This window comes from Hippocampus comes, unplaced genomic scaffold (assembly GCF_001891065.2).
Source record: "Hippocampus comes isolate QL1 unplaced genomic scaffold, H_comes_QL1_v1.1 scaffold14, whole genome shotgun sequence".
In the NCBI taxonomy this organism is placed as follows: Eukaryota; Metazoa; Chordata; class Actinopteri; order Syngnathiformes; family Syngnathidae; genus Hippocampus; species Hippocampus comes.
In genome coordinates this window covers 1,391,925-1,416,205 of record NW_017805839.1, presented here as the reverse complement: position 1 = coordinate 1,416,205, position 24,281 = coordinate 1,391,925, and the positions used below count along the sequence as shown (strand labels likewise).

The following is a 24,281-nucleotide window of genomic DNA, read 5'->3' as shown; positions in this document are numbered from 1 at the left end:
CCAAACTGTTTTGAAATAAATAAAAAGAGTGTTACCCTTGCAAAAAGTTATTGACGGTCCTAAAATAGCCGTGACCAACCGTTAACTTAGCTCTGACGGAAGCGCGGTTGAAATAACAGTGACGCGGTGGTCGACTGAATAATGGTGGTGATACGACATCTGAGAGAGAATTGGTTAATTGATACTTAAGCTGAACATATATACTGTATGTCTTTTTGCCAGTATTGGAAAAAAAAAAAGAAAAACATGACTTCCAGATGCTTTAGTGCCTAATTTGTCTTTACTGTATTTTCCGCACTAAAAGGTGCACCAAAAAGCCATTCCATTTTCTTAATTAAAAGCTCACAGCGCGCCTTAAAATACGATGCGCCTTGTGTATGGTCATTACGGTAATATTTCGACCCCAAAATGGCTCCTTGCTCGACACATGCTGACAACGCAGAGTTCAAACTTAAGGCAATCGGTTACGCAGTTGGAAATAAAGCAGCGGCAAGAGAGTTCCACGTTAACGAGTCAATGTTATAACTTGCTGCTGGTTAAGTGAACTGTGTCGCTGCTTTATTAAATAGGTTTTACTGACATCTGTTCATTCTGTTGGCGTTCCCTTGAGCGTAGCTCCATCGAGTGGATGCATTGTAGATTGCGTCTTATAATAGGGTGCGCCCAATGTATGAAAAAAATGACAAAATAGGCCATTCATTGAAGTTGCACCTCATAATCCGGTGCACCTTTTAGTGTGGAAAATATGGTAAATTTTTTCTCTTTTGTTTACGCTGTATTCCGTATATGATATTGAATACCCACAGTAATACCAACAAGGCCTTACATATGGTTACAATATACTGACCATTGTTTACTGGACATAACAGACACTTAATGCTTAGAAAGTGTAGCAATGACCTTTTTGTTTTTTTTTTGGCCCATCGTGTACACAAGCTCAAAATTACATCAGCACATGACCTAGTCATTATTTTGGTAATTATGTTTTAATGGTGATCTCTTAATATTTATCTATTAAGTGCTGTAATATAAAGTGCCATCTAGTTAGTTTGTGATATATTGATCCTCACGCCACCGACCCGAAACGAAAGTAGAAGTCTGATTGATTTTGCACCGCCGCAGTACTTGAAGACCTCTCTGACTCAATCTCCACAGAGATGCAGTCTTGGTAAATGCTCAGTAAAATCCGATCCATCAGTTTGCGGGAAACCACAAGGACTGCTCCCAAGCATAAAAAAACCTTGAGGAGCCCTCATGCTAAACGAAGCGCTCCGTCATCAAATCACATCAGGTAAATTGACTTTTATGAGTCGGAATCTGGAACAGGACCGCCAACAAGCAAGTAAAGATGAAGATAGCTGTTAAGTGTCGCTTTCCTCTGTCAATGAGCTTAAAAGGCACGGATGCATGCGAAGTATTGTGCTCCTGCTTGCCAATTCGGAGGGAGAAAAAAAAACAAAAAACAAAAGACAAACCGCCACTTCTCATTCGGTCGCCCGGAATACGCAAAGATTTTCATTAATGAGAGTCTGTGTATGGGATCATAACAATAGGAAGGCTAAAACGACTGCGGCACATGAATGGAAGTAAGGCATCTGCATCATTCTTGAGTAGAGAGGAAACTAAAGGCTGAAAATGGAGACAGCCAATGTTTCCACTCCGCTTCTACCTCATACCCGCAAAATATCTCCAAACCGAAAGAGACACATGTCAAAATGTAAATAAAATCAAATAAAATAGAGCAAAAGCATCACAGTGTCAACCTGAATGTTGATATTACAACGGGGAGGAGCAGGGTGGGCAGCGATGCGTCGGCATTCAAGGCTCTTGAGCCGCGAGCGCTCATACCTGTAGCACACACAGAAGACAGAGAGCCAGTCAAAAAAAGCCATCTGAGCTAATCAGTTCTTGTCCAAATGTGATATCGCAGAGGTGTAACCGGAAGATACAATAACAGATGGTTAAAACGACTTCAAATGAGGTTTTTCGGAGGGTTTGAATTGGGCTGGCCTGTATCCTGCTACTCCGTTCAGAGGCTCGATGCCGTTCTAAGGTGGCAGTTGGCATACGACGGCAACATGATCTGCTGGCAGTTTGTGTGTGTTACATCAACACATTTTTTTGACAGGCAAATGTTTGGTTAGTTCGTTAGATCACACACATTACGTGTATCGCGGAGATCAATTTGAATCGGAAAATCGTGTGTCAAGGAATGTCATCAAATCGTCTTTTAGGAGAGATGCACACCCGATATAAATTGGGATAAATTGGTGCTGATGATTTTTTTGTTTCATTGAATCGAATCTCCTTGAATAGTTTGGCCTTTGGGGTGCTTTTACATGTTGTTACATATGATTTAACATGACAAAAGTTAGAATGGTACCGTATCAAATCAAACTGAAATTCCATTGAATCCAGCCGAATCAAATCGTTCCACTTAAAAAATCTACCGTTCTTGAATTGTATCATATTGCATGTTTCAAAATACATAACAAGTCGTCTTTCATTGGTGAGATGCACAGCCCTCATTTCCACATGTCTTGAGAGACGATGCCGGGCCATGGGCCCAAGAGTAACACATTCAAATTTTGTGCCAGTCCAGAGACTTCTTTACAGTTTTTGCTGGGACAGTGACACGCCAAAACCGGGTGCTGGACCGCTTAGTACCACTAATAATAAAAATACTACTACTACTACTACTACTACTACTACTAATAATAATAATAATAATAATAATAATAATAATAACAATAATAATAACAATGACGATAAACAAATCATCAATGAATCAAAAAATTCTTCATAATATTGCAACTTTTTACTTAACAACTTTGTTCTTGTAATGTTTCACATTTTATTCTCATACTACGATTCACACTCCTCAGATTCAGTGTGGTCCCAACACGCTTTCACATCTGTGCTCATGCCTTGTATTACCTTGTTGTTATTATTAAACCAAAGGAATTTGATTTCATAATAAATGCGGAAACACCGGATCTATAAAAAAAAAAAAAAAAGTAATGCTGCTTTGGAGTTTCTTCGAGCACATTTCCCTTGCCGCATACTTAAATGTAGAGGCACATAAAGAAATAAATTTTTGTCATACAACATTGAGTCTAAAACCTCCCTTAATTGCTTTTTTTTTCGGGGAGTGAGCATCAAAGGTAGCTTTATATGCAAATGAGCATCGCCACTTGAAGACGAGCCCCCGCGGAGTCACACAGGGCAGTCAATTGCATGTGGTAATGCAGGAAAGTCAACCTGAGACAGGGATGAATTGTGCCGCAATATTTAGCCAAATCTCAGCCGGTTCCAGCCCGCTGAGCGGGATGGGGACTCAATGAATGCGGTGTGTGAACTCCGGACCAAATTCCCGCCTGTTAAATGTGTGAAGTGTCTTCTTTTTCAGACCGTCTCAGTTCTCAGAAAATAGAGATCTTTCGGAATGACGACCTAACCTCATGTCATGTTCGGCGTGCTCAGCGGTATGAGGAATCAAGCGTTGAAATAACACATTGCATTTGAGGTGGGCAAATAAAAGTGTTGAAGTCAGTGTTTCCCTTTCATGCAAGTGCAAAAAGCTGTTTCCTTGAACCACTCAAAGGTGAAAGAAGGTGCTTACTGAGCTGGTGGACTCGAATGGCATCTGAAGCAGGGCCCAGGCCTCCTTCACTCAGGGACTGAATATGAATGATGTATTCATCGTCGACCTCAGGGAGCTTCAACTCCGCTGTTGAATTGGTAGTTGTGAGCGTGTTTACATCTTTGAGTTGACTTCTCCTGTATGACAACTGAAAAGGAAAAAGGTGGGTGAAATGAACACGGTCAGATAAGAAGCCCACACAGCCCATGTTCAAAAGGAAAGATTTTGTGATCTCTCTCTCTCTCTCTCTCTCTCTCTCTCTCTCTCTCTCTCTGCTTCAAACAACAGAGTTTACAGAAAAGTGGTTAAGATCGAATGACTGTCTGTGTTGTATGTGTTGTGTTGTATTACTTTGTTATTCTGTTATTATGACTTCAAGATGGCGCCGCGAGGGTGGCTGCCTTTACAGCAGCTCCTACACTTTTGTTCTTCTTCTTTCTTCCTTTCATAACTTTGCTGCTGTAAATTTCTCCATTGTGAGATGAATAAAGGTTTTCTTATTCTTATTCTTCTCTCTCTCTCTCTCTCTCTCTCTCTCTTGGTCTAAATAGAGCTGCTATAAATTACCCATCATCTGTCCATTTTGTTATCTGCTTATCTTGTTCCGTGTCGTACGGTGCTGCAGCCTATTCCAGCTGACTTCAGGCAAAAAGGCTGGCGACGGCCAGGACTGGTTGCCAGTCAAGGCACATTTCCAAGATCACTGAGAAGGAACTGAACCCATGCGGCCTGTACCAAGGTCAAGGGACTACATCAAAGTTTTGATTTTTGCAATTCAGTACCTTTGATGGGAATCGAATACGCTGGTTAAGCATCGCACATGGCGGTGTTAAAACACGAAATGACTCACTTGGTAACCTGTAACTTCTGACTCTGACTCCAGTGCCACCACAGGCTCCCAGTAGAGAGAAAGTTGGGAGCCAATTAGAGTCCATTCAATATCCAGCGGCGGTTGAGATGGTGCTGTGATGTCAGATAGTTGCAAAGTTAGGAACTGTCACAAAATGACGAGATATGCTGTCATCCCTGTCAGGCAAGGATCATTATAAGAGTGAGCAAAACAGGGATACAGCAGGGATTTTACAGTCAGTGCGATACGCAAGCTCTCTCGTGGTATGCAAAAGAATAACTATCGAAGCAAAGTTCACTTGTATTTAACTTTTATAAAGATTATAAGATAACCTTTATTTGACCCACACTGGGGAAATTTGCATTGAGTTCCAAAAACTTAAAAACAGTTTGAGTTTTTATTACATTTAAGTTTTTTTTCCCCATTTAACTTATATGAACAATATATTTTTAAAATAATTTATTCATTGATTTTTTTTTTTTTTTTTTGCACTGTAAATGTTTGAATGGCGCATCATTTTCCAGTGGTTTACAATCATATTAAATATACTTTGTAGAAATAAAAGCACTGCTTTGATCCATTACGCTACTGGGTTTTAATTTCCGTATTTTCCGGACTATAAGCCGCTTTGGAGTATAACACGCATCTTCAATGAATCTCCTATTTTATAACTGTTTTCATATATAGGGTGCACCGGATTATAAGGTGCATAGAATAGAAGCTACAATAGTGGCTGCGGTTGCATTATGCATCCACTAGATGAAGCTACGCTAAAGGGAATACAATACAATACAGCTTTACTTATACAGAGCTTTCACAACCGCTGCAGCTGTAACAAAGTGCTTTACAGAACATTAAAAATACTACATCCAAGAAATCAGAATATTGATTCATATATAAGGCCTATTGGAATATAAGGTGCACTGTCGGCTTTTGAGAAAATTGAGTGATTTTAGGTGTGCCTTATATTGCGGAAAATACGGTTGTCATCATCGTAGTACTTGGAGAGTATTAGTATTTTGTATTTGTAAAATTGTTTCATAAGTACTGTATCGAGAGAGAGACATACACTATCCTATTAATACACAACAATCCACTATTGGAATATGTGTATGCTATACAGTAATTACTTTGATGGCTACGCTCGCCAGTGATTCATGTTAAATGCCACCGTGCACAACAGAAATAAATTCAACCACTAGAAATATTCGCGTGTCAGTCAAGTCCATGGAATTTAGATTGAGCATTGAAAATGAGCACACACCGTACAGATTTATGTCAAGTAATGAACGGACACGCCTAATGCACAAGCACATGCATATGTGTGCGGGGCGTCATGAAGCATGTGACTGCTCCTCTCGTTATTCATGACTAACTTGCACAATATAAATACACAGACTACCACAAATAATTAATCACAGAATCAGGAAAACTGCGACAATGTAACTCTGCATAAGAAAGTCAAGGCAGATGTGAACAGGTGGAAACCTTACAGCGTGAGTGCAAGCCAACGGGGGACAGGAGAGCGAGGCGAAATTTTAGCCCAGTCTGACACTTTTCTAATGGCCGAATAGAGAGTTAGTCGTTCTTGCACTGGGAATAAGATGTACCGGCACTCGGTAATTGACTTTGTCTTCCCTGACATTGCCGAGAACATCAGAAACCCAAGCCAGAGGGACAATGAACTCAGTACCCTCCATCGTTTGTACCTCGACATAATCATCCTAGTGTAAACAAAATGAAGCAGCAGAGCAGCAGGGTGTCTGGAAGACTTACGAGGTTTTTTTGTGGTAACATTGATTGCAGGAAGGAAGGGGCCGGTGCCCGCTGTGTTGAAGGCGCTGACAGTCAGGAAATACTGCGTGTGCCCTGCCAAGCCGCTAACTGTCACTGAGGTGTGGTTCCACGGAACGCGAACCTTCCCCATGGTCTCTGGTTTTGTGTCATCTTCCCAGTACACCACCTAGGCGGGACATCGATTGACGTTAACCGACTCGAACTGTTACGACTTGAAGTTACGGGGAAGAGATGGACGAAAGCATCTCATTTCGCGCGTGGCACAAAACCATTAGGGCCGATTTGTTTGGGATCTGTCAGCATGTGGTCTTGTTAAATGATCACCTCCGACTGCATCCTCTGAAGAGAGATCACAGCATTCGAGCTATCCGCTGAGATGTGAGTCAGCCGGACTTTATTTTATTTTACTTGGAAGACATCTTATTATGCCAGCAAAGAGAAGAACAGGATGTCTGAGTCGAAAATGACTGCCATAAACATCATAGATTTTCCGAGATATTAAACCATTATTTACGATGGACGCAGTGGTGCAGTTTATCTCACGTCGGATCCCAAAACCTCAGAAGGGCCAAAATTCTATCATCAAAATGTGTTGGTTTTTTTTTTTTTTTTTTTATCAAAACAATATTTCAATTGTAAAAATATGACTTTCTGGATATTTAATGTGGATGGACACAATATCGTGTAATAGAAGTATTAACAATAAAAAATTGTTTCACAGACACAGACGCATCTAATTGCCTACATCTAAATCCAAAGTCAATACTCGAGTATCTTAAACGGTCAACTTTAAAGCAAAACAGATTTAAATTAAAAACTCATGGTATTGTGACATGTCACAAAGAACAGAATGTTTTTGCAGATTCGGTCAATAACACTGAAAGAAATAAAGCTACCGGTTGCCCCCTTGACACTCTCATTTCTTAGCACAAAAAGAAACTTTATGAGATGGACAATTTGAAGCAAATATGTTTTGTTTTTGTTTTTTTAGGAAGTCACATCATCATCACAATCTGCCAAGTCAGAGCTCCAAAGCATCTCCGGAGAGTAATAACGCTGTGATAAAAATGAACTTTTTGCATCATTCAAAGAGTGAGTGACTTATTATCATTCATGGCAACAGCAGACTCTACATTTGGATTAAAAATCAAATAGTCATATTCCCTGTAAGGAACAATGTCTCCCAGCCTATGCTGTCCTTCTGTTTACCTACATTGAAACAACTCAACTTGATTTATATATCACTTTCAAACAACCATTGCATCGCTGCATACAAAGTGCTGTACGTGGAGGAAAAATCAATCAAACAATAACAACAGGTTTATGAATTCAAGACGAGCTTTATGATTGTCGGCTGGAAATCAAGTTGCATATTTCAGGAACAAATTCTTTTTGATAATCCGGCGCCCATGCGCTCGGCATAAAAATGGGTGTAACGTCTCGTTTGTGCCCACACACGTCTAGTCTAGCATGTTCGGAGCCACGTTACGCCTGTCTCGGAGTGCCGGCGCACAAAGCAGCCCTGCCACCCGACGCACCCGCTAATTTGGGAACAGAATGTAGTCTGCGCTCGGTGTAAAAAAATTCCGTGCCTCAGTCAAAGACTAATTCAGCATGTTTGTGATGTGAGTTGACGTGCTACGCCTCACTGGCGTTCCTGCTGTGCCGCCCTCAGCGAATCTTGCAATTTGGTGAAAAAAAACAGACAAAATGTTCGACTGGCAAAAAAGTGGGTTTATTTTGCAGCGCAGGTGGTCTTACGCAATTTTGCTGTATTTAATCGAGGCACAGGCAGATAGATTGGGGGCTTTGTGGACGTACGTGGTAGGTATAAATCAATTCATTGAATGAATTGTAAACATTGTCATCTTAAAAATATTTTACGAGCACCCGCGTCACAATTGGAGAGGGTGGGGGGGGGTGTCACATTCGGACGGCAGGTGCAATGTGGCTTCCAACTGCCCACGTCACACATATGGCCGCCGACATAATCCGAAAGGGGAGTCATGCACGAAATCAAGTCTAATTTCTAGACGACCGTGAGGGTAGGCCGGAAAAACGCGAGGTTTATCCACCAATGGCGCACAAAGGCGCAAATGTCCAGTTACGCCCAATTCGACTGGCCCATGTATGTTGTGTGTGGCCACTACATTGACGATGTTACCCTGCAATGATAGCCAGCGTGAAAAGTGCAGGCACATCATTTTCTTTTGTTGCAGCACAAACCGTTTGTCATTGTCATGTTGCCTGTCGCAATGGTACAAAGCGCTATATAATTTTCGGCAATAACAGCAGCCAGTGTGAAGCAACCGTTTCCCTGGGCAACAAATGACCGAGTCGATGACGAATATCTGAATTGAATTGCGTGCAATTTCTGTTTCTCAACTGGAAAAAAGTCAAAGGTACCTCATAACCGAGAACCCTTTCAGGGGTGAACGAGAGAGCCTGCCAATTCACTTCGATCTCATAGGCTGAGACGCTTCTGGCCCAAACTCCCACAGGCAGCCCGCTTGGCTCTGAAGCAGACAATAGGAGGCGGACTGAGCATCACTGCCTTCTTACATCAGCACAAAGAATGAATCTGTTTCTCTCAACATGAATTCCATTGGTAGCATTTCAAAATGATGGCAATAACAAAACCTTTTCAGAGGGCGTCAACGTAAATGTCAGTGCATTTCGAGTTTTCAAAATATGTGAAACCGTATTTCCAAGCAATCTTCTTGCCGTTTTGAACCCTCAATTTGAAGATTTATTTGCCCTGCTCAGAACGCCTCGTGGTTTTCTCGAGCGCTTTCGCCGAAAACACTTCTGTCACCTTTGTCCTCATTTGGCATTCACAAAGTTTTGCAGCCTGACAAATGTTTTTTTTTTTTCCCCTGGTCCTCATTGGCTTACCTATCTCCGCGGAGTAGATGGTGACCACGGGGCTGAAGGGACCCTGCCCTTTGCTGTTATATGTGCCGACCTTGACGTGGAACGGGGAAAAGGGCGCAATGCTTTCATTGCGGTACACATAGCGGGATGCGCCAGGGGCAGAGGTGGCCACGTGGGTCCAGCTGACTTCTCCGAAGGCTCGGAAAGCAATGATGTAACCAAAGCTTTCGCCATTCTGCAGTTCTTCAGGGACAGGCTGAGATTGAAACACAAAACTATAGTGATATTAAAACATATACAAACCACTCACGTTTATCCCGCCTTTGGGCCGACGCGATCGGTTTGTGTGTCCCTCAAATTGCTTTTGAGACCCACCTGACAATATGGAACGAAGAGAATGGCTTTAAAAGTGTCCAAGCTCACAACAGTGTATCGTTCCAATGAAAACGTTATTTCTCCTCATACGTGGTGCTTAACAAATTTATGAGCCCTCCTGTCATAAAAATGAAAATGAAGCTCTCGACATTTTAACAGCAATGAGGAATTCCTTTATAAACTGCATTCACCTTTTTATACAAGCACGTTCAGCTCACTGGGGTCTAGTAATTAAAACAAGAAAACTCTACTGGACCAGTGTAGTCTTTTATAGGTTCATAGGAACTTAAGAGTTGTGGGGCTGCATACCAGGAAAACGAAAAACTGACACAAAAAAATAACTGTCCGTCTAGCAAAGTAGATCGTCAGAATCTTTCTTTTTTTTTTTTTTTTTTTAGTATTAAGAATTAATCTCAATCACAATTGCCTCTAAAGAAAAACAATGGAAATGTTTCATGAGCAGTGATTTTTGAAGGGCTGATGAAGCGGTCTGTATGGACCGAGAGTCAGTTGCGCTTTATGAAATATACAAAAGGAGTGCAGACTGTTTGTGCACTGCTCTTAATGGGGTCAGCAGTGGACTTTCAAGCCATCCATCCATTTTCTGATCTACTTTATCCTCACAAGGGTTGCCAGGGGTGCTGGAGCCTATCCCAGCTGTCTTTGGGCAGTAGGCGGGGGACACCCTGAACCGGTTGCCAGCCAATCGCAGGGCACACAGGGACGTACAACAATCCGTGCTCACACTCAAACCTACGGACAATTTAGAGTGTTCAATCAGCCTGCCATGCATGTTTTTTGGAATGTGGAAGGAAACCGGGGTACCCAGAGAAAATCCACGCAGGCCCGAGGAGAACATGAAAACTCCACGCAGGAAGGCCGGAGCCGGGATCGAACCCACGACCTCTGCACTGTGAGGTCGACGCGATAACCAGTCGACCACCGGGCCGCCTACTTTCTGTATCTTCAATTACAATTAGCAATGATTGTAAGTGACCTGCGCCACCACTTCATTGCATTGCACAACTGACGGAAGAATAGTAAACAGGCCAGTCTTGAAAATTTGTCTGCGGTTAGTGTGACACTTGTGGGGGTTGATGATCCCTTAAAAACGAACAACATAAGATCGATGACTTACCTCCCATGTGATGACCAACTCTGACCTGCTTCCGCCTCCTCCGCCCACATCACCTGGCGCCGCATCAGGGACTACACAACAGAGAACTTGTCAACACCTCCACAAACAACAAAACTTTTGAAAAAGAACAAGAGCACTCAGAGAGCAGAGACATTTGCCAAGGCTTCAAAGAGACAAAGATTTCACCAGAATAAGAATTTTCTCTGCATTCAAGGGAACACCATTTCACAAGGCCCTCACGATATGATTTGATGAGACTGAAGACATTTAATAGGCTCTCAATAGGATTTTCAATGTGGAATTTTAATTGCTACCATCTGAACCAGGTCTGGATAAAACTCATTTTGCAAATGTTGCGTACGCACCCAATTTGGTTCAAATCAAATAAAAGCGGGCAAAGATGTTTCAAAGTTTGGCTGAGGACAAATTATTTTATTATGATGTCATAAATGGAAACAGTCTAATCAGAAGATCTGTAGGAAGCATCTTAACCCTTGCGTGCACCCTGTGACATGTAACACGATAAGTTGTCCACTGCAGTAACCGCCATCCCTGAGAGGGTGAAATATCAACTTCAGATCCGAACGAAAACTTAAATTGCACCTCTGCATAATTGGACAGGCTGATGTCGACAAAAACACACTAGAATTGTCTTTTTTCCTCTCCTGTTGTCATTTGCCAAATGATCTTAGATGATTACATTGATGTACCTGCATCCTCTGTCCTTGTCTTGAGCGACACAGGGCTGGGTTCTCCAACTCCGACGCTGTTTCTGGCCAATACCCGAAACTCATACTCCACCCAGGCATTAAGATCCACCACAGTGGCCGTCAGCGTGCTCCCATCAATTGTCTCTGGAACTACAAAAACACACAATTGATACAACTGCGTGATGGAAATTCAGAGGAAAAATCCTACCGATGCCAATGGACTGAAAGCTTGACAAATCCTCATACTAAGAGAAGTCATTCCACAACAGTAACAAAACGTTCATTTATAATAAAACAAAAAGCCGATGACCTAATTCAGTAAAATAATATGCTTGTTTTGTTGTAGAAAAGTGCAGGCAGCATGGTGAGGCGCGAGGATTCGTATGCCATGCAGCCTCACAAAAGGAGAATGAATGTCGAGCCTTCCTGCCGTTTTCATGTTTTCCTCACGCTTGCGTGAGTTTTCTCCAAGTATTCCGACCTTCTCCCACATTCCCCCCAAAAAAATATGTTCATTGAAGAATCTGTGAACGTGAGTGTGGCGAATGTTTGTTTGTCTCTCCGTGTCTTGTGATTGACTGGCCACCAGGGGACAGCTACAGTGTTGAATACCGTCACATTTCTGGGGTTAATATTCGGGGGATCTCTACTGATGCAGATGAGCCATTGAAAACATTACATTGGCTAGTGAAAAGGACTTTTAATGACCGTGAATGTGGAATGTGAGGGCCAATTGTGCGTTCCATAATTTGAAGACAATTTGGATGATTGAGAGTCGAGCTGTAGATTGGAGTCGAGACTCGGGAATGGTCACTGGAAGTTCAGGTTTATTGGTCTGCAGTGCAGAAGAGCACCTGTTTGTTGCCCAACTGTGAATTTATGAGCTTCAATTATTTAACTTTGTGTTCCCCTGATTAGGTATCTGGAGGCAGAGTTCAAACTCTGTTTGGTTGTCATTTTGCTCCAGAACGCTGGACCGTGGACACTAATGGGGCTTTTGTTTTTTTTTTTATTTTCTTGCCTGTGCAGGCTATTTCTAAATTGTTGGATCTTTATCCTCCGCAGGATTCACGACAGACTCGACTCTTGTTCCACACTATCCTTAGAACAAGAAGTGTACTGAGATTAGATTTCACAGTACCAAGTGCTGCAATAAATTATTGCAATAGATGATTTTTTTTTTTCACCACACCATTCTTTTGAAGGTCCCTGACAGAGTTGACATCCAAAAATTCAATCACAGGGGCCAGTTCATTTTCATAATCACAACCGCATTGCAGGGCAAAAAGCTAGCTGGCAAGATAGAAACGCAAATGCATTCATCAACAAGTTTTGTTTTTGGGGGGGAGGGGGGGGGCAGAATTTGCTATCTTAAATTACAGGTCTAGAAACACTATTGTTACATGAGTATTGTGTCTTGCTTGTGGTAATCAGACCCTCTTGTTGATGACAACAATTCCAGATTTACTTCTAATTGTTGCAGCTCCGCGGCAAAAAGAGCCGCAGTGTTGTTGTTTTTTAAACGTACACTTGATTAATTCTTTAACACTCTCAGACAAACACAAACACGTCTCTCTCCGACATCGTGCCTTCTCTTCTTCGTCCGGCTCGAGAGGCGTTTAATGTCGGCCTCCGAAAAACGTAAATTCAAATGGTGCCTTCAAAGGCACTAAGAAGATCAAACATCAAAAACAAAAACTTTAGCAAGGAAATCACCAAATAAATTATTTGAGGGTGTTTGTGAACACACAGCAAAGGAAATTTTCTTTTAACATCAACATAGACAATTCTAAAACAGTCCTGCCTCCTACATAATCAATTGTGAAACACTGAAATGAAAGGCAAGCCCTGTGATGCATGTGGTTGTGATGTCTATCATACTGGGTTCACTTGGCTCCAGGGTTTCTGTATTCAAATCCAAGGCATGGCCCTCTTTGTGTGTGGAGTTAGCATGTTCTCCTCCATACTTGCATGCTCTATGTTCCACCCCCCCCCCTTCCCCGCCAGGCTGATTAATTGAAAATTATCTGTAGGGATGGATATGAGTTGTTTGTCAGCATGTGCCCTGTGAGTAACAGATAATCAGTTGACAATGCTTCCGCTAAAAATAGCCTGTTAGTCTCGAGCTTCCCAGCGACACTCAATGGTGAAAGAACTGAATTGATAAAGACTACTTGAACTGAATTGAAAGGAACAATATTTTTGAATGAGTCATGGCACTCACCACTTACTCAGATATTTTTTTTCCAAGTAGAACAGCCTTGTTCCAATAGTCCTTTAGATGCTGCTTTTGTCTAAAACACGTTTCGACCACATGTGCTTTCAACTAAATATTATTTTATTTCTGGAACTCAAATGTTTAACCCCAGACAATTACTCAAGTGCATTAGAAGGCTCTCATTCCCTCAAGTGTCATTCTCAAAGTCTTACAAAGTCTGTAATATGAAGAAAGAGTGTGCAAAAGCTAGAAAACGTTTTTCCTGAAATCGTGAGCACAAACCGAAACAATCCTTGTGTTCTATTTGCTGTGGTCAACAAACTCACAAATCCACCAAAAAAACGGTAAAACTCCTCTCAAGAGATAATTGCAATGAATTTGCCTGCTACCTTATTGAAAAAGTACAATCCATCATGTCAAATACAGTTTCATCACAAACCAACAAAATGATAAAATGATCACACACTTAAAATCACCCACGAATAATTCAATTACCGTGACAGAATTTGATACAGTGGATCAACAAACTAGAACAAATTTGTTTCAGCAGTTGGAACCATACCCTCACTGTCTTGACACAATGCCATGTGACGTTTTCCAAACTGTCGCGAAATCTATTCAAACTGAGTTCCTGAGTCAAATAATGAACAGTTGACTTCAGTCAGGCAGTTTTCCTCAACCCCTGAAAATAGCAATTGATTGAAAAAAAAGAGCGCTGGATGTCTCCTTGTTAGCAAATCATAGACCCATCTCAACCCTTTCTTTCATTAAAAGCAAGACAGTCGAGAAAGTTGTGTTTAATCAACTCAGCAATTTCTTGAACTCAAACTGACATTTTGATAAATCCCAATCAGGTTTCCAACCTCATTGCAGAACAGAATCTGCTCTTATTAAAGATCTAAATGGCATAAGATCGAACGCTGACGAAGTGGAAGGTGTCTGATCTAGTCTTATTACATCACAGTGCAGTATTTGATACAATTGATCATAAAACAGTACAGTATACTGGTGGGAAACCTGGGTGAGTTAAAATGGAACAGTCCTAAAATGGTTCAGGTCCTATGTAGAGGAAAGGAGTTACTCTGTGACCAACGGAAGTTTGAATCTGATTGAATGGCCATGACATGTGGGGTCCCTCAAGGGTCAATGCTTGGACCTCTTTTGTTTAGTCTGTACATTGTTGCTGTCCTGTGAAAAACAGGTATGTCCAATTTTGTCATAAAAAAAAAAAAAACCTCAATATAAAAACATTTTAAATGACAAAAACGGGCATACATGTTTTTCACAGGACAGCGACGATATGTTACCTTTGGGTCAGAACGGCAATGTTGGCTATCGTGGTTATGCAGATGACACACAGCTATATTTATCATTGTCCCCAAATGACAGCAGTTCAATTAATGTTTTGTGTCACTGTCGAGAGCAAATTAACAACTGGATGAACCAAAGTTACCTTGAGCTAAACCACAAGGAAACGAAAAAGTTTTCTGTTAATGTGTTTAAATGTTGCCAATGTACGTTCTTTTAGTAATTTTTGGAAGATACTTGGGTTTTCTCTGCTTGGCTTCTGAATGTTGTCAACTGTTGCGACTGGTAATGCTTTGTAGGTCTTTTATCTTGGCTTGTGTGAAGCACATTGAGTTGCCTTGGGCATGAAATGGGCTACAGTATTTGGATACTTGCACACTAACCATTTGAAACCAGTTACGACCGTGGAGCCACACATAGGAAGATGCCAAAAACATTGCTTAGGCTGTGCCGCGCTCCTACGTGGGCGTGGCTCAAGATAGAATACGAACAGGAACGATTTTGGACACAGCAGGCTGATCAGACTTTTCTAACTTTGATTGCAAGGAAGGGAAAATGCTCAAATTTAGCCCCATTTTCTGGATGTGTCCTCAGCTTTAGTGAGGTGCCTAAAGTCAATTCAGTTGCCGAACATGGCTCCTTGCACAATAAAGAGTCAACCCGATGAGAAGATGAGCGACCTTTGGTTTGACTGACACAGGTGTGAAGTGGCTCTGGTGAGTCTGACTGACCACCACATTGATTAAGTAAGGCACCTCCACCTGTGCAGCTGACCTCTAACTCTGTCCTCTTCACAAGAGTTCGAGGTGAATCTCCCTACGGAGGGCCGCAAGATGTCGGAGAAGGTGTGCAATTAAATGAACGATTCTTTGAAGGGTTTCCTACCAGTGTTCACCCTTTGCCAGCCCACAGTGAAAAGCGTCCTGGTCTGAACGATGTAATTGATGAGAGGGCTCCCGTTGTCTCGGCCGGGGGTCCACACCAGCTGGGCTGTGCTGTCTGTCACCTCCTCCACTGTCACAGACTCCGGTGGGCTTGGCGGGCCTGGCTCAATCACAACGACACACACATTGAGAGGTACACAACATGGGTGCACGCACTCACACAGCTCCAAGGAACGTGTTGGCATGAATAAAATATTTCTCCCCGTGATCGTCAGCCCTTAGCCAAAAGCCTTATCACCTTAAAATCGATATGAGCACGGGCCAATATTTCTTGAGTTTCGAGTTCGAAGAGAGGTGATGCCCTTCATGGGGAATTAAAATTGAATTCACAATTTATCCCGCGATATTCATTCAAGCCACAATATTTCCCTTTCATGGCCCTCCTGGTAAATGATCGATGAAAGAGCAAACACGAGTAGATGCCGGGAGTCACGTTAAAAAAGAAAATGAGAGTTAAAGATGAAAAAGGGCTTCAGAGTTGAGAAGGATCAGCATTTAATCATTTATTTCTATTATTCCTTCTTTTGAGGAGTGTTTCATCCTCATCTCCTGTTTCCTGTTCTAATGAAGGTGTCAGCTCATCAGAAATAATAGACCTGAAGAGAGCTATGAGGTGCACCGCAGAATAACAACCCCCCCGAGCCAGGGCTCACGCACTAAAGTGGCTCTTAAACAGAAACAAATTATATACTCTAATTATGGAAGGAGTTACATCTTTTTTTAACAAGCAAACAATAGGTTTTGTGGTACACTGAAGTTGTACAGTCCGCTGACAGTGTTTCCATATTCACCTTTTGTTCTCCACCCTGGTGGCATACATTTGTGCTTGAAACAGAAATATTGATCTCAGCAAAAGTCATTAGTGGATCTTGATAAGAAAAATAACAACGTATGACCTTGCAAATAAATAGTAATGGCGACTCAAAAGCAATCATCACTCAATTATACATATTCTTTATTACATTTTTCTGGAAGAAGCAAGAGCGAGCTGCCATCGTTCCCCAAAACGTGTGCCAATTGTTTCATAAGGGAATATTTTATAGATCTTTATGACTATAGATAAGGCTCGGGGTAAACATATGTGGCATGAGAATGCCTTGCTTTGTAATATGGAAATGATCTGGTAAATGTGACAGCCTGGATATGATGATCAAATTGTCACCTGTCTAGAGGACAGGGACAATGACAACAATTTTAGACCTCATCCACATGGTACATCGTCTTTAAGCACTGACTTTCCCGAGGGCCAGCATGCCACAGTGTACTGTTTATGAAGTACTAACTAGAGTGGTATCAAAAACACTCCCGTGGTAAATATAATTAGGGGGGAGGGCGGGGGAAGGGAGCAATAACTATTCCGGAGCGCCAAGAGAAAAAGATCATTGACCTTCAGCGCCATTGAGAAGATTGTAAAAATTTACCACTGCACTGTGTTCAACGAAAATTACTACAGTGTTCATGATCCAGCCAGCCTGCTAATGCTTCAATGTACACTTTGTGGTCCAAAGTAGTCAGACACATCTTTCCGGAATGAATTAATCAGTCAATCCGGGGTGAGCTGGATTAGGATGTATTACAAGAGATTGTGATGTCACAAATTTCATCTGGATTAATGGGATCAGAAACCCCCCCAACATCTTGAAGGAAGTCTTCATGGAGAAATGGCAGCTGGTGTAGCTAGTCCCTATATTTCTGTTCATATAGTGTAGCTCAACCTTTGGTGACAATCCGTGCCTAGCCCGTGCTTCCCTTCACAACTCACACAACAAAAACAATTTTCCCCAGCATCATAATTCTGTGTTAAAAAAAAATTAAAATAACAACCTCAAACACCTAAATTAGAGTTCTCATAGAAGCACATTCCCCACTTTCCTTCCTGCTGCTGTCAGACTTTCCAACCAACGTTGCTGTCATAGTGTGTAGACTCGTAATTGAAAATATGTGTAATTGTCGTTCCACTGCTGAGAGTTATGATTGCTGATTTCTTTTACAACTGCATATACTGTATATACTGCATTGTTGATCCAATGCGCTGTACAACCATCACACACATTGCCACTGCCTACTTGCCGCTTTACATGACAGTGTGTGTAGCATATTGCCGTAATTTCAATTTCCTGATCAACTGCTTATAACCATCCATCCATCCATTTTCCGATCCGCTTATCCTCACAAGGGTCGCGGGGCGTGCTGGGGCCTATCCCAGCTGTCTTCGGGAAGTAGGCGGGGGACACCCTGAACCGGTTGCCAGCCAATCGCAGGGCACACAGAGACAAACAATCATCCGTGCTCACACTCACACCTTGGGAAAATTTAGAGTGTTTCATTAACCTGCCACGCATGTTTTTTGGAATGTGGGAGGAAACCGGAGTACCCAGAGAAAACCCACGCAGGCACAGGGAAGAACATGCAAACTCCACAGAGGAAGGCCGGAGCCGGAATCGAACCCTGCACCTTTGCACTTTGAGGCCGACGCACAAACCAGTGGACCACCGGGCCGCCCAAACGCTTATATAGCAACTATTAATCCTTTTTTTCTTCGTACAATGCTGCTGAGTATTCCTATTCACATTAACGTCTGCCTATAGTATCTATTCATTTGCAGTTTGTCATTCACATCGGCCCGATTTTATATTCAGTAGTATCTGCTGTAGAGGTACTGCTGCTGTTCCCTTTGATTGCATGTGCCGGTCGAAATATATGCTGTACATGCTGTAGATTAGGAGGGTGGCAAATAGGTAACAAATTACTGGGGGTCCGCTGTTTGGAACGATCGTGAGAGAGGATGTTACCAGGTTATGAATAACATGCAATGGACTGTTCAAACGGTGGTGTAAAGCTACACGGTCACGCGGCACAAGAAGGCATGCTCAGTTAAGGCCAAACCTTTACACATGGAAGCATTTGTGGTTGTTTTGTGTTTTCAATGGCTGTACAGTATTTAACAACGCAATGTCTTTGTTGTCTGATCTGAAATAAAAGTGAGTTATGAATTGCCGACAATAAGAACCTGACGGTCACAACCGTTGATGGAGATATTTGGGGATTTTGATTCTGTGAAATGAATACTTTGTGCTGCTGCTGCTGTTGTCTACTTTAGTGCTGCAAATGTGGGCTCTCCCAATTGTGGACATTACAAATTTCGTTTCTGGATTCTAATCTTTGTTTAAAGAGCTTTTTTCTTGCTATCATTATAGATTGGCCACAGGTTGAAAGGAAGCAAGGTTTCCACACATCATATCAGCTGGCAGCTGTACTGGAAAGTAATATCTGAAATGACACATCGCTTGGTTGCCACTAGCTTCATGGTTTGCTGCCTAACGTTTGAAGCCGCTTGATGCGTGTGGAATGGCACGGCGGTGACAGCTGCCGTCAGCAGGATGTTCTGTATAAATAATGTAGAGTCGCAGGCAGGATTCACTTCACTTGACATGCATTGTTTCTATTAAGAGCAAGCTTTATTTCCACTTAGCCCTCAGATATTACAGCTATTTGACTCCAATATGTTTAACATATCTTTCAACTGAATCAACAACCTGACAAACAAACACTGACTGTCCGTCTAGCTGGATACACATTTAAAAAAATAAATAAATACAAGTAAATCTTGCAAACGTCCTTACACACTACCTCCTCAATGATAAACATCCATGGATTACTGTGTGTGTGTGTTGTATATTCATGTACATATGTAAGTGTGTGTATATGTATATGTGTATATGTGTGTGTGTGTGTGTGTGTGTGTGTGTGTGTGTTAGCGCGTCGACCTCACAGTGCAGAGGTTGTGGGTTCGATCCCTTGGAGTTTGCATGTTCTCCCCGGGCCGAGGTGGGTTTTCTGCGGGTACTCTGGTTTCCTCCCACATTCCGAAAACATGCCTGGCAGGCTGAACACTCTACATTGTCCCTAGGTGTGAGTGTGAGTGCGGATGGTTGTTTCTTTCCGAGGACAGTGGGGATAGGCTCCACCCCTGGCAACCCTTGTAAGGATAAAGCGGTTCAGAGAATGGATGTACATCTATCTATCTATCTTTCTATCTATCAAAAAAATATTTTCCACTTGTATGAAGTTAAGAACTGCCTGTACAGTTTATAAGGTTTAGTGACGGTGAGCCTGTGGACTTCAGAGTTTCCTCCGCAGTTCCTGTATGCTTCTAACCTTTTCACATGCTGAACATCCTCTCTGCACTCGTTTGGCATTTAACACATTTGTGTAGTGTCAATTTGCGCCGCAATTTGGCACATTGATCCAATCGAGGAGCCAAGCTACTCTCACCCAGCTGCCATACAAATCAGCTTATTAAATTAAAAAATGTCTGATGTCGCTCATGACAGAGGGTGCCCTTATAGTCATGCATGACTATTGGCTGCAATAGAGGAAAGATGGCTGACAGAAAAACAAGGCTGTTGTATTTGTTGTAATCAAATGTGTGAGAATGCAAACAAAAACTGCAAATAAAACCTGCAGATTCAGGTTGATGACAATGTGGGCAGTTTAGCTTCCCTCCATTCAGTCGCTGAAACCAAAGCTATTTGAGCTTAAAAGCCTGAGTGAACAATACGCACCCGGAGAGAAGCATGCATGGATAATGTCTCTTCCTCGAAGATAAATTGTGCTTTATCTTTTCGGAACAAAACAGTTTGCCGACACATCGGGCCGAAATAGTATTTTGGATCAATTTGTGGCTTTCGCACACTTTCAAAGTTGGGTGGGATTTTTAATTTCTGCCTGGCAGGACTTCCAAACAGACTCCATGCTCTGAGCCCCGTTTTAATTAGCGCATTCAGTGCAGTGGAGACCTTCTCTTACCTTTCACGATCAATACAGCCACGGCTGAGAGGCTTTCCACATCCGTGTCCACCACGCAGATGTATTTGCCCGTGTGGTTTAGCTGAATATTCCTGATCATCAGATCTCCCGCAGTTCTCTGGCAAGGAGAAGAGAAAGCTTTATGTTGCATGAAAGATTACAGAGCGTGTGACAGCTTCGTAGCGGATGGAGTTGGGGCAAGTTTGAGGTGGTGTAAATAAAAAGGACAAGGAAGAAAAACGGTTTTGCAAATGCGGCGGATATTTTTCTTGAAAGACCTGCTTCGAAGCAAGATCTCATATACAGTCATAGATTGATTGATTTTTTTTCTTGTGTTTGTTTTTGAGCAGGCCAGCACAAATCTCTCTTTTTTTTTGGGGGGGGGGGAGAGAAATCAAACAACCGTGTGATATATTTGTACAAAGAAAAAAAAGATATCACCATGTCAACATTTGCAATCGCTTTACACGTGCCCTCAAATAAGGAGTGGGAAGAAGGAAAGTGAATAGAGTCAAGCCCAACATGACTGAGCAATGACAGTAATGAGAATTGTGATTCGGTTAATTGGTATCTTCTGGCTGGAAGTGGTCAAAGATTGAAAGACATGTAACCATGTTTTTTTTTTCCATCTTTTTTTTTTTTTTGAGGAAAGGCAATCTTTGCACCACTCTAAAGGATCCTGGTAACCTGAAGTATTATTCAGAGTAAGGATGAGCAATTGGACGCAGCACACTCCAAATGACCCCTTAATTAATGGGGGGGAACAAAACAAAACAAGCAAAAAAAAAAAACAAAACAAAACAAAACACTTTTTTTTTTTTTTTACAAACCGCAAAAATTCTTTAAAAATGCCAAGAAACATTGAATATGCATTTTCTGTAAAAAAATGGGGGAAAGAACAGGCAAAACCATGAAAAACCCCAAATATGCAAATATATTTTAAAAATCCGCAAATATGCCAATCTGCAAGTGCTAAATGGTGATTATGGAGGGGTTCACTGTAGTTTGAACATGCAATATCACCACTCACCACTAGATGGCATATAGGTCTGAGTTGCACTTACAGCACAATTTGAGTATGCCAAATAATTTTTGATGGTTTATTGTTCAGCAGTATTGTGCAGTCCTTCAATGGTATTTTGTATTTTAGGTAAGCCCTTTCAAAAAATTGAAGCAAATAACAAAATAACCACATCGTTATTTTGTAATTTGCTTCAAACCGTTGGTTGTTGGGTTAGGCTAGTGGATCTTTCATACATGCATTGAAAATGTCTGATCAAAAACAAAATATATGAAGGGCACATACTTTGTCCATATTTCTATTAGAAATGTTGTCATACATCTGGTTAGGAAGTGCGTGATTTAATTGCAGCCCCAATAAGCACTGATGAAAAATTGTGTAGCCCCTCCTCAATAGGCCAGGCTTGCCCTATGTGGTTGTTTCCAACAGATACAATTTCATTGACGATTTTGTGGCAAGAGTTTCCACAGCATCGCCAGATGTAAACTCTGTGGACAATTATAACTCTTTTCTAGTTTCTTAAAAGCTTCGAGCTGTCTTTTTATGATTATAAACCATGTGGCTTTTTTTCAAGGACTATCACATTGTGCGGAAACAGCAAATAAGTAAAAAAAAAAAAAAAACTCCAACAATGTAACGTAATGAATGATTTGCTCAAAAATCAAAGCAGTGAAAACACTGAAGCCAAAAAAATAAAATCTTTGAAAATCACAAAAGAAAACCCTCATTTTGGTCTTACCTGAATGTAATTTATGTTGCTCGGGTAGAACACAGAACACGATGGAGATTGTCAAATCATACAGACAGAACCTTGTGGCTTGGATGAGAAAGAGTAAAGTTCTCGATTTGTCATAATGCGGGAAATGTCATTTTTCTGTTGAACAATGTCGTCGCTCTCTTTGCCCCGTTTCTATTTGCGCGGTCATTCCCACGACCTTCAGAGAACTGTTGCAAGCAATTCGACGTTCATGTTTGAACAGTTATAGGTTTGCTGGTTTATAGAGAGAAGTGGGGGCGGGGGGGAGAATTTGTAAGGACGAATGGTAAATTAGCGGAGAAATTGTTCTCATGGCATTGGCGAGGAAAAAGTGCAAGTTGTGCCAACGTGGTTTAATTATGGAAATTAGATTCCTTGAAGCAGCAAAGTTAAGTTGATAATCTCTCTGAGCTGGGGACATTCAAGCATTTCTGGGGAAGGGAGTCTCTGTTCAGATAAGAAAACACACACACACACACACACACACACTCACACACACACACGCACACAAAGAATGATTCATCTCGAAGCGTGCGAGGGTGTTCTGAAAGTGTACTGTCATTTGGGGCTTTGCCATGCTTTCGTTCTTTTTTAAAGACACCTTTAATTATGCGTATCCGCTTTCTGTTGCGTGCGACAATGTAAAAGTAACATCTGAAACTGAAAGGAGGAGCCGGGCTGAGTGAGAAAGAAATGAACACAAGAGTCACAAAAGGCGTATTTTGACAGAGCAAGCAACACAAACCCATTCATCCGAGAAAAATGAAAATCTATAAGGGTGTCCCCCATCCCATAGCAGTTGTCGTCAAGAAGAAACAAGTAGCATCACACGAGTTGCACTCTCTCTCTCTTTTTTTTTTCTCTCCCAAGGACTATCTCAATGTCAAGCTCTCTCTTTCAACAAACAGCATAGATGAAGTGAAAGCGGGGGTGGAAAAGAGGTGCCAACTGCCCATTCACACATTCTGAAGAGGAAGACGGCCGAAGGTCACTCACTCCGCCCACCAGCTCGAAGTGACCGTCATCATTGGCAATGAGCTGCCCGTTGAAGGCCCAGGAAAAGGAAACGTCGAGGACCGGATCGCTGCTCACTTGACAGGGTAACACGATGCTCTCTCCTACGATGATTTCCATGTCTAGTGGGCCCTGTGTAATTCTGGTCGGATCTGGCACACAAAATAAATAAATAAACAAATTATGTGTATATATATTCTGGAGAGCTGGTAGGTCGCCTTTTGGATGACTTAGTGCCCAAGAAGCAGCTCTCAATTTCAAAAAGGTTGGTGATCCTTTTCATAGAGAATTTGTCCTATTGCTATAAAATTGGAACCACAAACTTTTATTGAAGCATGTGGACGTGTCTTGGTGATGAACTTTGCTGACTCATTATACAGCGAACTCCTCAAGGTAAAGAAGGACTGAGTGTCTTGTGTGAAATTTACACTAAGTCCCGCTGTGAAGAGATCGCTTTGCTTAATTAGTCACAGCACCGCCAGGAAATGTCAACAAATGTCATATATTAATCTTCTCCTTCAAGGTGGTTTATCTGATTGTTTTCAAATTCACACAAGGCGTACAAGACAAATGGACGCTTTTGAGTTGAAATCAATGAACGCGCCCGATTGCTCAGAGCTCCCCGAATTTCCTCATGGTGGGATATGATCCCAGTCCGCAGTGGTCTCGATGCTCGATGCTGTTCCAGTGGTGCCTCTTACAAAAAAGTATAAAATTCCTCTCAAAGTGCTCCTGTTTGCTCAAAATTATCATTTTCAAGCAGTCATCAACATATTGCGCATCCCAAGCTTTACGGGCCTCGGCAACAGTTCTTCATTATTAT

General features: G+C 41.8%; 1 protein-coding gene across 1 annotated transcript in view; it reads right to left on the bottom strand.

The window, feature by feature from the left end:
- Positions 1-700: 700 nt before the first annotated feature.
- LOC109526659 (contactin-3-like) overlaps positions 701-24,281 on the bottom strand; it is a 64,923-nt gene continuing 41,342 nt past the window's right edge. Inside the window, exons 13-23 of the mRNA XM_019888084.1 lie at positions 23,441-23,610; positions 20,667-20,784; positions 15,799-15,957; positions 11,388-11,537; positions 10,678-10,748; positions 9,186-9,420; positions 8,697-8,806; positions 6,270-6,456; positions 4,494-4,606; positions 3,623-3,791; positions 701-1,848 (exon numbers count right to left, since the gene is read on the bottom strand). Of these exons, the coding sequence (XP_019743643.1) occupies positions 1,751-1,848; positions 3,623-3,791; positions 4,494-4,606; positions 6,270-6,456; positions 8,697-8,806; positions 9,186-9,420; positions 10,678-10,748; positions 11,388-11,537; positions 15,799-15,957; positions 20,667-20,784; positions 23,441-23,610 (1,580 nt within the window). The 3' untranslated portion in view covers positions 701-1,750. The remainder of the gene's footprint in view (positions 1,849-3,622; positions 3,792-4,493; positions 4,607-6,269; positions 6,457-8,696; positions 8,807-9,185; positions 9,421-10,677; positions 10,749-11,387; positions 11,538-15,798; positions 15,958-20,666; positions 20,785-23,440; positions 23,611-24,281) is intronic.